This window comes from Cyrtonyx montezumae, unplaced genomic scaffold (assembly GCF_038088225.1).
Source record: "Cyrtonyx montezumae isolate F1298 unplaced genomic scaffold, pur_monq_1.0 scaffold_3, whole genome shotgun sequence".
In the NCBI taxonomy this organism is placed as follows: Eukaryota; Metazoa; Chordata; class Aves; order Galliformes; family Odontophoridae; genus Cyrtonyx; species Cyrtonyx montezumae.
In genome coordinates, this window is record NW_027072034.1 from 111,982,787 (window position 1) to 111,996,662 (window position 13,876).

At 49.8% G+C, this 13,876-nt stretch overlaps 1 protein-coding gene across 1 annotated transcript; it reads right to left on the reverse strand.

Moving 5' to 3' along the window:
* Positions 1 to 267: 267 nt before the first annotated feature.
* On the reverse strand, positions 268 to 3,450 carry LGALS1 (galectin 1). Its single transcript, XM_065743024.1, has 4 exons — positions 3,351 to 3,450; positions 2,098 to 2,180; positions 755 to 926; positions 268 to 436 (listed from the first exon to the last, which is right to left on the reverse strand). The coding sequence occupies exons 1-4, from the start codon at positions 3,357 to 3,359 to the stop codon at positions 293 to 295; spliced, it is 408 nt and encodes a 135-aa protein (XP_065599096.1). The 5' UTR covers positions 3,360 to 3,450; the 3' UTR covers positions 268 to 292.
* Positions 3,451 to 13,876: the final 10,426 nt, after the last annotated feature.

Consider the following 13,876-nt stretch of genomic DNA (forward strand, 5'->3'; position numbering starts at 1 on the left):
GGTATCTGGCCATAACCCTGTTTCCTGTTCCAACTCCTCCTGGGCTTTTTTACCTTCTGCCTTCCCAGGCTCTTACTACCACATAGTTCCCCCTTTCCTAGCACAACTTTGAAGACCAATGCTGTCTTTAGTCACTCTCACTCACATCTCACACTCCAGCAAAGTAAGTTATTACAACCCCAATTTCCCCAGCTACCACAAACCTACAGGGTTAGACACAAGAAAGGTTAATTCTTGAGACCAAGTAGACGAAGACACATTTATTGATTTTAATTGAAACAGATGTGAGGAGTTACTCCCAGCTGATGGACCGGAGCGTGAAGTCTCCATGTGTATCAAAGTAGTCAAAGACAGAAAGACCAAGCCGGTTGGGGAATGAGAACTGGTGACCTGGCAGGTGGACAGTCACATCGCTTGGGTTGATGCTGAAAGTGATCTGCAAAACAAATGGACAAGTCAGAGAAAACTTCTGCCAACATACCCTCAAGCCCCATTCTGCAGAGTGAACACACTCAGCAACATAACTTGCTCTTCAGCAGCAGGAGTGTCCTTCTGGTCTCCCAAGTGATGCCTACTCCTTGCTCAGTTCAATTGTAAGATCCCTCAGAGCTAGGCAGAGCTTGCACATTTGATTCCCACCCTTCACCACTGCTCAGAGATCTGGATGGCAGCACTGGCCAAGCAGGAGGAGCCAGACAACTCCTGTACAGACAGCCCGGAGTACAGTACATAGAGAATATATCCCAGGCCTTACCTCTATTGGGGCTCCCTTCTGGAAAGGGAAGACAGTCTCCCTTTGCTCTGCACCCCACTCTTCCAGTTTCTTTGAGTTGCACACAATGAGGTTCACATCACCATGAGCATCAAAGCGGGGGTTAAAGTGAAGACCCAGGTGGGTGGAGTCCTTGCCCAGATTCATCACAAAGCTGTAAAGAAGAGAGACAACCACCATGTTGTGTGCTGCAGTTTATCTAGGTCTGTTCCATCAAGCCCAGCTGAAGGTGCCAAGGTTCAGTGTGCAGTCCTGAACATGGAGTTACTCTGCACCCAAGCGAGCTCCCTAGGAGTTGCTTGTCAAAGCATTCCTTCCAGCCCTAAACAGTTAGCTGATGCTGCACCCTGCCTAACAGCCACTGGTTCTCCCCACCCTGCATGCAGCTGCAGTAATTACCATCTCATTAGCTATCCCAAAGCATCTTGCAATGGCAGTGGGAGGAAACAACTTCCCAGCTTGCTGTCCACCTTGCCTCCAGGCCTCTTATTGAGATGAGAAGTGAGGAGAAATATTATTCAGCAAGAGAAAGCCCAGCAGGCTTCATGCCAACAGTATCAAACTTCAAAGGCACTGGGAAGAGCTGGGACATGTTTCCTGGAACACCACTAGTGCTGGTACAGCAGCTCCAGGCTCCACCTTACCCAACAAGGGGTCCTGCCAATAGCAGAGCTGCATGAGGATTGGGGACTACTGCAGAAACTTCCCTGAGGGCCCCAGCCACTGATCCCTGCAGAGCTAGGAGCACTTTTGGTGCACCTGTCCACTCACCACTTTGTCCCTTCCCCACCAACATATGAGAGGAATCTCTACTGGTTGAACACTTTATCACCACCAGTGGCACCTGCAGTTTTTCCAGTTGGCTTCATCATGGGTCTGTGGCTCAGTGCATCCATGACACCAGAACACCCAAGGTGTCCTCTGCCATTTGAGCTGTAGTCTTCTGCCCAAGACAGCAAGGTACAGAAATGGTGCTCCTGGACAACCTTCATGCAGAGGAGAGGATGTGGCTTTTGGGATGATCTCAAGCCACATCTCAGTATAGATTGAGCTTCCATTTCCTTTACTCTATTCTAAGGAGGATGTGGTTGCTGCCAGTGCGTGCAGCCGGAGCTTCACATCTGCTCTGGCTTAGCCCCTTGGCAGTAGAGCATGTCTGCAATGTGCATTAGGCAATGACTCACCAAGAAATACTGTTGGTGTTGTTAACCCTTTCCATAGCTGCTCGTCTCCCACCCAAGGGAGGGGACTCCTCCTGTCCCCACTAGCAGAAGCCAACCCAGCATGGTGCTTTGGCCACAGCTGGGAGGCACAGCACAGCTTACCTCTTGGCATTTGGTGCAATCACTCCCTTGACAGTGAGGCGCTGGCCAGGCTTGAGACCCAAGTTGGTGCACACTGGTCCCTGCTGATCATAAAGGCAGAGATGTTAGCTCAGTACCTGCTGGCTCACTTGCTTTGGCAGTTATCCTTACTGCCTCAGTATAGTGCTTTGCCTTGGATCACTGGAGAAACAGGGACACTCCCTTTCCCCAGGGCGAGGCAGATGGGGCACCCCAGAGAAGTCACTCCAATCAGACCAACCACGTGCCTGATTTCCCAACCTTCCTCTTTGCTGTTTTCATCAACACATCTATATTTCATGGCAGCACAATGGGAGTACCTGCAGGCTCCCATCACACCCATTCTGTCCTAAACACACCCAGGTACTATATGGGTCTCATTTCATCCCAGGAAACCTGACTGTGCAGGGATGGAACCTCTACTCTGTTCTCCCAGTTTGGATTTGGACCTCAAGCCTTGCTTGGGTCCAGGAACAGATATTCTAGTCCCTAGTGTCCAAGGGCTTGTTTTCTGAAGACTTAACGCTCAAGAATTTTGCATGCATCTTTCTACATTTTATTAAACAGAAAAAAGTATCCTGCTACTCATATCCATGTGTTCTCATTTCCCAGTCATGCCAGGGGCCAGACCACAAGAACACTGAGAATTTTTTCTTCTGCTTAAGTTTCATTTGCACTTGGGGCACTCCCTTATTATTCCCTCTCAGACTAATGCAAGAAATCAAAATGCAAACACTTCCCTGGTACAAGCATCCCTCCAACAGTCCTTAGTACTTACAGAAGGGCGCTTAAGAGGAGTGCATTTTCATACAAGAAATAACGATTGAGTGACTCATGAAAACTGCAGCCAGGAAGCAAGCAATAGGGCAGACCAGAAAAAGAGACTCTCAAAAAGCAATAAGTACCACTACAGTTGCCTCCCTGGAGCAGAACCTCTGCAAAACAGGTTACCCCAGCTCAGGAACCAATTTAGCAAGGACCCCCCACATATATCCCCAGAGGGATTCTGCAGGGAAAAAACCTTCTGCCAGAACAAGCAACAGCATCCATCCCTCTGTAATAGGTGCAGCAGAGATCCTGCCTTTCCCAGCAGCAGGCATCCAGCTCTAGCAGAGCCTCCAATGCAGGGACTGATGAGCAGGTAGAGAGTAGGGCAAGCACCCTACAACCAAGCCAACATCTTCCCCATAGCCCTTCTCCTGGGCTCTGTCTTCCCCATCCTTTTCTCTACTTACACAAGACATGATGCTGGCTGTGCAGGCTGGTGCTCCTCTCTTCCAAGGTGCAAAAGTCCCAGGCAAGTAACTACAGGACCCCACCCTTGCCTTTAAATAAATGGAGAGCTGAGTAGTGCCAGCCCTTCCCCAGCCCCAGCCGCCAATAAGATCGAGAATAAGGTGGGAGGAGCTGGTCTGGGGGAAGGGAGGATGTGCCTCCTCCCTCCCTCCCTCATCCAGGCCCCTCTCTAGGATGCTAATCCCAGCCCTTCCAAGCAGGCTGCCGGCCACTCCGGGAGGAGATCCAGCTGTGTGTGGCCACGAAGTCAATGGAAAATAGTTTCACAATGAGCATTTTACTATCCAAACCTTTCATCCCACATGGAAAATGGTCGGATGGATGAAGGCTTGGCAGAAAGTGTCTGAGGGCTGGGCTCTTCAGCTCTGCTGAACTAGGAACCAGAATATCGATGAGGGTATACAGTGCCTGAGGAACTCTCTGTAGTCCAGCTGTAGAAGACTAATGTTGGATTTGGGGGAGACTTAGCCATACTGACAAGCCTTGTGGTCCTCTAGAGCTGTCCAGCTTCTGACCAAGACCTTGCCACCAGCTCTTGTAGGTACAGGAGCCAAAGAAGGGAAAGCAGCTGCTCTTCTACAGAACTCGTAGAATCCCTCAAAACCATGCTGTTCCTCTTGACTTTAGGGGACAGTAAGCCTGGAGGAGTCCTCTTGAAAAAAATGGGGAGGAGTCATTCTAGAAAGCTCAGTGTCAGGCTCTTGCACCTACTCCAGGCACATCTGAGGGGCCGAGGAACAAGGAGATGGGAGTAAAATGCTGTGTCATAATAAACTATGGGATCTATAGGTCTTTAAGCTGCCTCCACTTTGTGTTCCCTTTGTGGCAAGCGTGATTCACTCTGGGTGAAAGGATCCTTTTGGAAAAAGTTACCCAATTACTACATGGCTCAACTGTAATTATGCTGAAAGAAGAGGGAAAAAATTCAGGCAGCAGGCCAAGCCTGTGGCTTCAGTCTTTCCTTGTCTTGCATATTTGTCTCTAAATCACAAGATGCTCTTTGATTTCCTCAAGAGGAAGAAACAGAGGCAAAAACAGAAACACGCTGAAATGCTTTCCTCTTCCCTTTCTATGTGGCCCTCTGGTTCTCCATCTCTTTGGGGCTGAGGATGTGACAGACTCCACCTCTCTTATTCCAGTCATGGAGAACTCCAGAGGCTTGTTGGGCACTTCTAGTTGGTCCCATCAATGCCAGCAAAGATAGTAGGGAGAGCCTACTATCACCTTCTGAGAGTCACCTTCTGGAGCTCAGGAGAGGGCCTGGAATTGTTCCAGCCTTTGGGCAGGTTGCTGAGCACCCTGTGACACAAGTGGCTGGAAGAGGAGGGATTGTTCCTTTGCATGAAATGGTGGACCGTGAAGGGGAATTTCTAGATATTTGCTAATGTGGGAGGATGTTTAAAAAGTGAAGGGGAGGTTCTGTGTCTCCTGCAGTAATTCTGGAAGCCGTGCACTGTAACCCAGCCTTGGTGGCCACTAGCTCCAGGAGTCATGCATGCCCAAGGATGTTCCTCCAAAAGCTGCTGGGAAGATTAGAGACTAGCTCATAGAAAATAGCTGGCAACAAGAGAGGAAATACCATCCCAGAGCCCAGGGGAGATGTTGGAAGGGCATTCACATCAAGGAAATTCAACCTTTAGAACTGAGTCTCCCTTTGGTGGCCCATGCTTGTCTAGTGGATGTCCAGGGCTCTCCACTTGCTCTCCAGGAGTCTAGAATAAAAATGCCTCACACATTGGCACAACAGGGTATCCACTCTTGGAGGCAAGGGAATAGTGAGATGTCCCATTACCTGTGAGCCATGAGCTACCAGCATTGGTACAATGCTGTGTATCCCTTCCTGCCACTGGGTTGAAGCCTCTATGGAGAGATGCCAAAACCTAGATGTTGAGGATCAGAGTCTTTATGAAGCAAGGGTGAATTCGAGGAAAGAAGATCCCTGTTCACATATTCCTGGCAGCACTCCTGCCCACTTCACCGCACTGATGATGCAGAGGTATTGGCCTGTTATTTTCAGGACAGGATTGGCATGGGAAGGGCCACTGAGGGTTGAGAAGGACAGAGCCAGGACAGTTAGATTTGATAATCCTCACCTCCCATCACCTCATTTCTTATCAGTGTTTGGCTGGTCAGCCAACAAAGAGATGTCCTGGCTGATTATCAGCACATTCAATGGAGATGAGGAAGACAAGAATAAGTCACAGTGGATCTTGATGTCACAGGCTCATCCTGCTGTGTGAGAACTCATCAATGGGATAAATCTCTTCTCCTTCAACCTTCTAGCCAGGAAAGGTGTTCTTTATTCAAGCCAAAGGGAGAGAGATGACCTTATGCTGTTGCTGCAAACAGTGCCCTTGGCCATGACAAGCTATTTAGCCAGAGAGCTGCAGGTAAGGAGAAAGGAGCAGTGTCTCATAGAATCATAGAATCATAGGGGTTGGAAGGGACCTCAAGAGATCATTGAGTCCAACCCCCCTGCCAGAGCAGGTTCCCTACACCAGGTTGCACAGGTAGGCGTCCAGGCGGGTCTTGAATATCTCCAGAGAAGAAGACTCCACAACCCCCCTGTGCAGCCTGTGCCAGTGCTCCGTCACCCTCACTGTAAAGAAGTTCTTGCGCACATTCGTGTGGAACCTCCTGTGCTGCAGCTTCTGTCTGTTTCCCCTTGTCCTGTCTCCACACACTGCTGAAAAGAGTCTGGCCTCATCACTTTGTTCCCCACACCTCAGATATTTATAAACCTGGATCAGGTCCCCTCTCAGTCTTCTTTTCTCAAGGCTAAAGAGACCCAGTTCACTTAGCCTTTCTTCATAGGGGAGATCCTCCAGGCCCTTCACCATCTTTGTGACCCTCCACATCCTGTGGGATGTTAATTCAGTAGCACCTGAGCCTTGGCTATGAGGGTGAGGTAGGTGGCATCTGCAACTGTACCTGCTTTCACGAAACTGTGATCTTGTGCCCTAAGCAGGATGGGGCAAGGAGAAGGGGAGGTGGGCTACTGTGGCAAGGGCAGACCAAATTTGCTTTTACAAATGAGCATGAGGCCAGAAATCACAACAAAGAGAGACCCTGCCAAGCGTGTCCTATGCTAGGGATTAGGCATCCCACTCAGGTCCTGGCCTAAGGCATCTGTGGTTTCATGATTCAGAGACAGCTTGGCTCCTGAGAAGGCTCGCTACCCTCTCACTAGTCCCCACCTCTTTGGAAACTGCAAATTGACCTTGTTTGGTGAGAAATCCCAGACAACCCTCAAACAATTGCTACTGCCTCTGGGGCTTGAGATCAACCCATGATTCTGGCTGTGACCCATCATTCCTGTAGGAGGAATCAGACCCCCCATCTGTTGCTAGGTCTGCCCATAGTTTTCATTTTAGCTCTCTCTCCAGAGCCTCAGCTTTCAGCCTGCACTCCTCTAATGCCAAAAGCACCCATGCTGATCTGTCCATACAATTTCTTGAGCTCCCAGCTCCTCTCATGGACATCCCCACCCTTTCCAACATGGATGCTGCAATTCAGCTTGGGGTGAAGATGGAAACATGATTGCAAAAGGTGAATTTCATCACTGCAACTAGCTTTAATTTAGGTACTGCCTTCTGGTCTTGCTGATAGGCATTGCTATGGATCAGCATAACTGGATGGATCCTGAGTGCTGAGGGCTGGAGTCCAGCTGCTCCAAGTCAAGGGTTGACCTGTTGGGCATTGTGTTGAATTGTAAAACCATAGAGTCTTTATGGTTGAAAAAAACAATAAATATCCATCTAGTCTAACCATCAGCCTATGCCTGTGATTGCTGTAGACTATGTCACTCAGTGTAACATCTACCCTTTTCTTGAAGAAATAGAAAGTTGTTAAGCTATTGGATGGCTTTAAACAAAGTCTTTTAGCAGCTACCAAAGAAAAGTCTTGGTCAGGCACTTGTCTGAGGGCATCTTGAGCCTTGACCTTGAAAGACTGAAGAAGGGCTTGGCTGAAAAGCCCATGTGCTACGTGAACAAAGTCCACCTCACTCCTCAGCTGGCAAGGGCCTGTTTAGGCAGCAATTACTCCCTCTGTGATTTCCACATCTTTCGACTGGGAGAGCATCTTTGTACCTGTTTAGCCACTTTGTGTTACGTGGGCTGTGGTTTTTCTTTAATTCAGGATTAGGTGCACTAAACTTGGATTTATTATCTTGCAGTCTCTGAGCCTCAAATCAGGAATGAGCCGCAGCAGGATCTCCCAAGCTTTCCTGATGGAATGTTTCCAACCACATCCAATTTCCTGGATTAAGAGCTGCTTCTTAAGCTCCTGCTCCTGCTGACTCCAGGATCTCTGCTTGGTCTCAGTATGGAAATATGTTCCCCAGTGGTGAAGATAACCCTGCAAATGTTATCAAAGAATATCTAGGCACTGTAACTTATCTGGGAGAGCCTAAAATTACAGCTTGGGGAAGCGTGGATGACTCCTGCTCATGCTAATGACACTGGGATGTGTTGGACACACCTCAAAGTGCTGCTGGGGTGTTCCCCAGATTGGGGCTCCCCACCTCCACCTCCACTTTGGCTGCTCACATCAAGCTTCATCTCACCTCCAGGGTATAAACCCCATCCAGACACTGCCTGTTTGTTGCACCTGGTTTCCTGGTGACATCTGTGGAGCTGCAGGATGGGCACAACATTGCAGTCAGGTGCTGGGCCATGTATGGGCAGCAGCTGTGCCAGTCCATGGAGATGGCTGGCTCATGCCATTTGAGTGCCTTTTTTTTGTCGTTGCCTAGCATGCAATGACAGTGATAAGCCACCAATGATGATAGAAATATTGATGGTACAGTAAAAATAAAGAATAAAAAAAATCCAAGCCTTTGATTAACTCAGACGTGAACACCATGGCAGATGATTTATTCGAGAGATTTCAGGCCATTGCATTTTGGTTTAGGGGCACCTGGCACAGGGTAGCAAGCAAAGGCAAATCAACCCAAGGAATGGAGACCTGACGCCTTAGAAAGGGATGTTGTTAGTTTTGACAGAGAGATATACACTGGCACAGGCAGCCCAGAGAAGCTGTGGGTGCCTTATCCTTGGAGACGCTCAAGGCCAGGTTGGATGAGGCCCTGGGCAGCCTGGGCTGGTGGATAGCAGCTCTGCCCATGGCATGGGGTGAGACTAGGTGGGCTTTGAGGTCCCTTCCAACCCCAATCATTTTGTGATTCTGTGATTCTATGTTGCTCACAGTGGCACAACTCGCAGTGTCCAACTCTGACATGAAGTTTGAAGCTGATAATATTTCTTCTTTTGGAAAAACAAACAAACAAACAAACAAACCAAGAAATAAAATTCTGAATGGCGTGATCAATTTCCACTTTTCCTTAAGTAAATACTTCTGAATAAACAGAAAGAAAGAAGAAAGTAGTAGTGTTGGGGTGCAGCTTCACTCTGCTGTGCAGACGCTGCAGAAGAGGTTTCCATGCTGACCTTTCAGAACTGGCATGTTTTGAAAGCAGAGCTCCAAGTTCAGCAGATGCTGACGAGAGGAAAAGCATTGCCACTACTTGGCTGGACCTTGGCTAATGATTTCCATTAGGCCTGAAGCATCAGCCCAGTGCTGGAGAGAAAGAGAATAAGACCCTGCGCTTTAAGTGGGGAATATTCCTGGACTAATTGTTAGTACTGGGAGTGCAAGAGAAAGAAAATGCAACTGCACAGGTGTACAGGTGCAGATGTGTTGGAGAGCTGCAGGCTAATAACTGGATGCAGTAACACTGCTGCAATACCCACAATCAGCATCCTCACTGTAGCTAAGAAATCTGCAATTTATTGACTCTATTTCAAGCCTAAACTACCTGCTGAGGCACATTACCTGTCTGGTGTTGCTGTCTGTCAGGAGTGACTTTTGAGACACGCTGGGCAGAGGTTTGTTTGCTGTGTTTAATATGCAGATTGCAAATAGGTGCTGTGCTGGAACATGTCGAGGCAGCCCAGGCACTGGTTTCAGCTCTTCCAGGAGCCAGGACTGGGGAGCAGCGTGCTTGTGGAATACAGGCACATTCCTCCTGCAACACCCATGGGACCGAAACTCAGCCATGACATGTGTACAAAGCAGTGATCCCGAAGTAAGGGGTTCCCTTGAATTGGCTTTGCCTATGGGATGATGAAACCCCAAAGCACACCGAAGCGGGCATGCCTCTTGACCCACTGACACTCCCTCAGAAGTCCCAGCTGTCATCCCTCATTTTGTGCCTCATTCTGTAGGGCTGTCCTGAGTCCTGTTGAACAGCAGCTGCCTGCTACCCTACAGGCGGTTGGAACAATTGCCCTCCTATTCCTAAGCTGCCTGTTCTCCATCGGGATGAGCTGCTGAAATGGGAGAATGTTTCAAAAGAGCTGGGCAGCCTCCCTTCCCCAAGGCTTGGCAGGCAGAAGAGATGTGCTGCTTGGGGAGGGAAAGTGCTGTGCTCCGATGTTATCATGGATTGGAGGCAGTGGGAAATGCTGGGGTGCATTATCCTGTGATGCTCCCACCCCGCAAAGGGGACCATGGCTCCCCGTGGAGCTGGTGGTGCTCTCCAGGGACACATGGCACTGCAGTGGTGGGGCTGTGCTGACTTCTCCCTCCTTTTAAGAACTGTGTGGATGTGGCTCTGGGGGACATAGTGTGCATGGTGGGGATGGTGGGGATTGGCTGACGATCGGACTAGGTGATCTTAGTGGTATTTTTCAAACCTAACGATTCTTTGAGCACATCAGTGGTTTTGGATGAGCCCTATATGGCCCATAGACAATGAGGCCACGGGGCATGCACTTTTATCTGTGCCAATGCAGGTTGGAGAGCTTGGCCAGTTGTGGGAGAAGGATCACCTTCACAGAAGCACTTACTCCACACCCTCTTGTAATAATCCATTTTGATGCCTATGAAATATGGAGCTACATGCTCGCTTCCCTGTGGCCATCAAGATTTGCATGTGCATGCGAGTCTCAAATCCTACAGTCTAGGAATTTTCTTGTGTAGGGTAGATTATCTTCAAAACACCCTGACATCTGAGAGGTAAAGCCTCCAGGCTTGGGCACTTACTCCAGAGCAGGTGACAACCAGGATGTGATATTTCCATTCCCACCAAACCAAGCTGTGTAAAGCAGGGAGGTTCTCCTCCTGGCCTCAGCAACCATGCAATGTGCTGGGTTTAAGCCGTACTATAATGCTCTTCCTGCCCTGCAAGGAGCATTGTGGGTGCAAGAGTGGAGCTGGAGTGGTGCAAACTCTCCACTGGGCTCCTGCTTCCAGCCCCATGAGAAGGCCATGTCTTCTGAGCTTGACTTTGGTGGAAAGCTGCTGTTCTCTGTCTCCTAGAGGCATTTGGAGTAGTCCAGAAAGTGCCAAACTTCAACACACCTCTTGGCAAGAGCCGGGTTGGTGTGTGTTCAGAACAAGAGCAATGGGAAGGGAGGTCTGTGAGCAAGCCAGCACTGGCCGTGACTTTCCTGGAGAGAAATATGTGGGGAGAAATAGCCCCAGTGCTGCCAGCAAACTCTTCTCAACAATAGCAATGTCAGCACGGACGTGTGCTTTGTGCCGCGGCTCCCGAGGCCCTTGGAGACTTTGCGTGCCCCTGACAAGATGCAGGGAGAAATGCCATTCTCAGCACAGAAACAAAGGCAGTTGTTTCCCTTTGCCTGTTCTTTTGGGGTAAAGGGTAGGGAAACCAGTAGAGAGCAGAAATGGGCCTCCTCCCCATGCAGTGCTTTATTTGGTCACCCTTGGGGTCCCAACCCCCTCTCTTGGGGGCATGGGAGAGGTTGTAGCATTAACTACAGCTCCAGGATTACATAAGGGAGCAGCAAAGGAGCAAGGGGACAAGAGGAAAAGGCTTGGCACCGGGCTTTCTTGATCTGGGGAAACATTGCCTTTTGGGGAGAATCAGTTGCTTGCTCCTTGTGTGTGTTGTGGTCAGAGCAAGGTCAAGATCTGTACTACCGTGGGTTTGCTCAACTAGCAGTGGGGCTGGGTTGGGGGGCTTTGGAGCTATCAAACCCCTGGGGCAGTGGGATGCTGGAGGAACCACAGCCTCTGGTGGTCTGCTCCCAGTGCTTCTCATTCTCTTGGGCGTAAGAAAGATTTGGGATAAAGGACAGAAGGTGGGGTACCCTGCTAATAAGGCTGCTAGCAATGCAGAAAGGTTTTTATCTGCTCAAAGAGGGAGGGGTAACACTGAGAAGACAGCAAGATCCATGCCTCAGGACACAGAAACAAAGGATGAATGCAGTGTCATTCACCCCTGGAGAAGATCAGTGCTGAAACCTTGTTCCCCGGTTTAGGGCTTCCTCCAGCTTAATAAGCCCCTGGTAAACTGAGCAAGGGGAGACCCAGGGCTGCAGTGGCTGGGGTCAGGCCAGCCTCAAAATGCCTTCTTTAAACTGAAGCTGCCAGATGGAATGCTCTCGAGGACTTGTCCTGGATGTTGATCAGCTCCTCACCGAGTCATAGTTTCCACTCTGGGAAACCAGAGCTCTGGCCACATATACAGTGCGGTGGGAGAATGTAAAGAGCCCTGGACTGGAGAATATCCCTCAGAGTGAAACCAAGATCATAGAATCATTAAAGTTGGAAAAGACCTCTAAAATCACCTAGTCCAGCAGCCAACCAACCCACTGACCATGTCCTCAGTGCCACATCCACATGGTTCTGGAACACCTCCAGGGACTCCCCCACCTCCCTGTGCAGCCTGTGCCAGCACAGCACCACTCTTTCAGAGAACAAATTTTCCCTAATACCTAACCTGAACCTCCTGGTGCAACATGAGGCCATTCCCTCTCATTTTATCACGTTACCTGGAAGAAAGGACGATGGGTGGGCAAGTGGTGACTTCAGCTTGCACAGAGGGGCGGCATGGTCCTGCACAGAGTGAGGAGAGGCATGACAGATGATGCCAACTGCTGCAGGCCGACCCAGATGAAGCTGATTAAGTGCACACAAAGCACAGCCGTGACTTGGAGCCGTACCGCAGGGCTGGCAGCTGCATCGCACACTGTTTGCTCCCTGGGATGCGGCCCTGTGCTTCTTGGCTGCCAGCAGCCCCAAGCTGGAAATGTGGGTGAGTGAGCTGCTGCCGAATGGGGCTGGGGGGGGAAAGCAGGAAGAACATGATGAGAAACAGTTTCAAGGGGCACAGCTCCTTTCTATCTAAATGCATTCCCAAAACTGAGGCCTCTGGGTATCTTAAAAGATATGAACTGGTACCTGGTGGAGTGGATAGTGGCAGGGGTTCACGGATCAGACCCCGTTTGTACAAGGAACCAACAGGCAGCTGTTGCCAATAGCTGCAATAGAAAGGAGAAAGACAACTATAAGAGTGGAGATTTAGGTTAGGCATTAGGAGGAAATCTTTCACTCAGAAGGCTGTGAGGAACTGGGACAGCCTGCCCAGAGAAGTTGTGGGTACCCCATCCCTGGAGGTTCAAGGCCAGGTTGGGCAGCCTGAGCTGGTGGGTTGGCAGCCTTGCCCACGGCGCAAGGTGGGACTGGGTGGGCTTTAAGTTCCCCTTCAATCTAAGCCATTCTATGATCCTTTGACACCAGAGAGCAGCAAGTGGCTTTGGGAGTGTGAAAGACTACTTTTGGAGAGTTCTCCTGACCATCTTCCAAGTAACATCAGGCTGTCCATACAGGTAGAAGTAACAGTAGAGTAGAAGGCAGCTCAAAACCTTGCACCAGCAGCAAGGTTTCCAGCAATGCTGGCTTGAGGGCTAACCTGTGGCCAAATGGGAGTCAGTGTGGCAGTGCTCCATGATGCAAGGCCTCTCACCCCTGAAACTGCTGAGGGAATGCAGCTCATGAGATTTCCTGTGGTGGATTACAAGGCAGTGAGCCAAAACACAGCCTGAGTTCTCTGCTGGAGGTGTACGGCCAACCTATCCCATGAGACATGACAGTGTCCAGGTGACCCAGGCTGTGCAGACACATCATTCCCTGGTTACAGATGGGAGCACAGTGCCTCATACATCCACCTCTGAAACTGTGTACCACCAAGGCCTGGCATTGCTTCATACTAATCCTGGGCTCCGCTCACAGTCAGCTGAATCAGCAGCCTCAATGCATTAGGCCAAAGGATGTTAAGGCAGGATCAGCAAGTGATCTGGGTCTATGTTCTGCATCACCTCCCTTGTCTCCATCCTCAAGCCTTGCAGAGCTGCCAGTGCTTGGCTGCAGTGGTTCGCTGAAACTAAGTCTGATAGAACTCTCTGAGCTGGCAGGGTTATTAGTGGCTTTTAATTGCTCTCAACTGGTTCAGCTGCTCAGCGTCTTGCAGGGATTGTCTGGAGAACCAAAATAGCCTGTCTACCATGAGCACACATTTATTTGTTCACAGTTCCAAGGCAAAGCCTAACAACAGCCATGCAAGTCTTGGGCTGCTTGGCAAGCTTGCTTTGGTCAGAACCACTAGGGAAGGAACAGATGGCATGCAGATGGTAAGGGGGTACCTGAGAAGGATGGA

What these genes read in the sequence shown, in the direction of transcription:
- LGALS1 (XM_065743024.1), bottom strand. An exon ending in ATTGCACCAAATGCCAAGAG is followed by an intron (nt 927 to 2,097) that starts GTAAGCTGTGCT and finishes TCTTCTTTACAG; the next exon opens with CTTTGTGATGAATCTGGGCA. An exon ending in AGAAGGGAGCCCCAATAGAG is followed by an intron (nt 437 to 754) that starts GTAAGGCCTGGG and finishes TTTGTTTTGCAG; the next exon opens with ATCACTTTCAGCATCAACCC.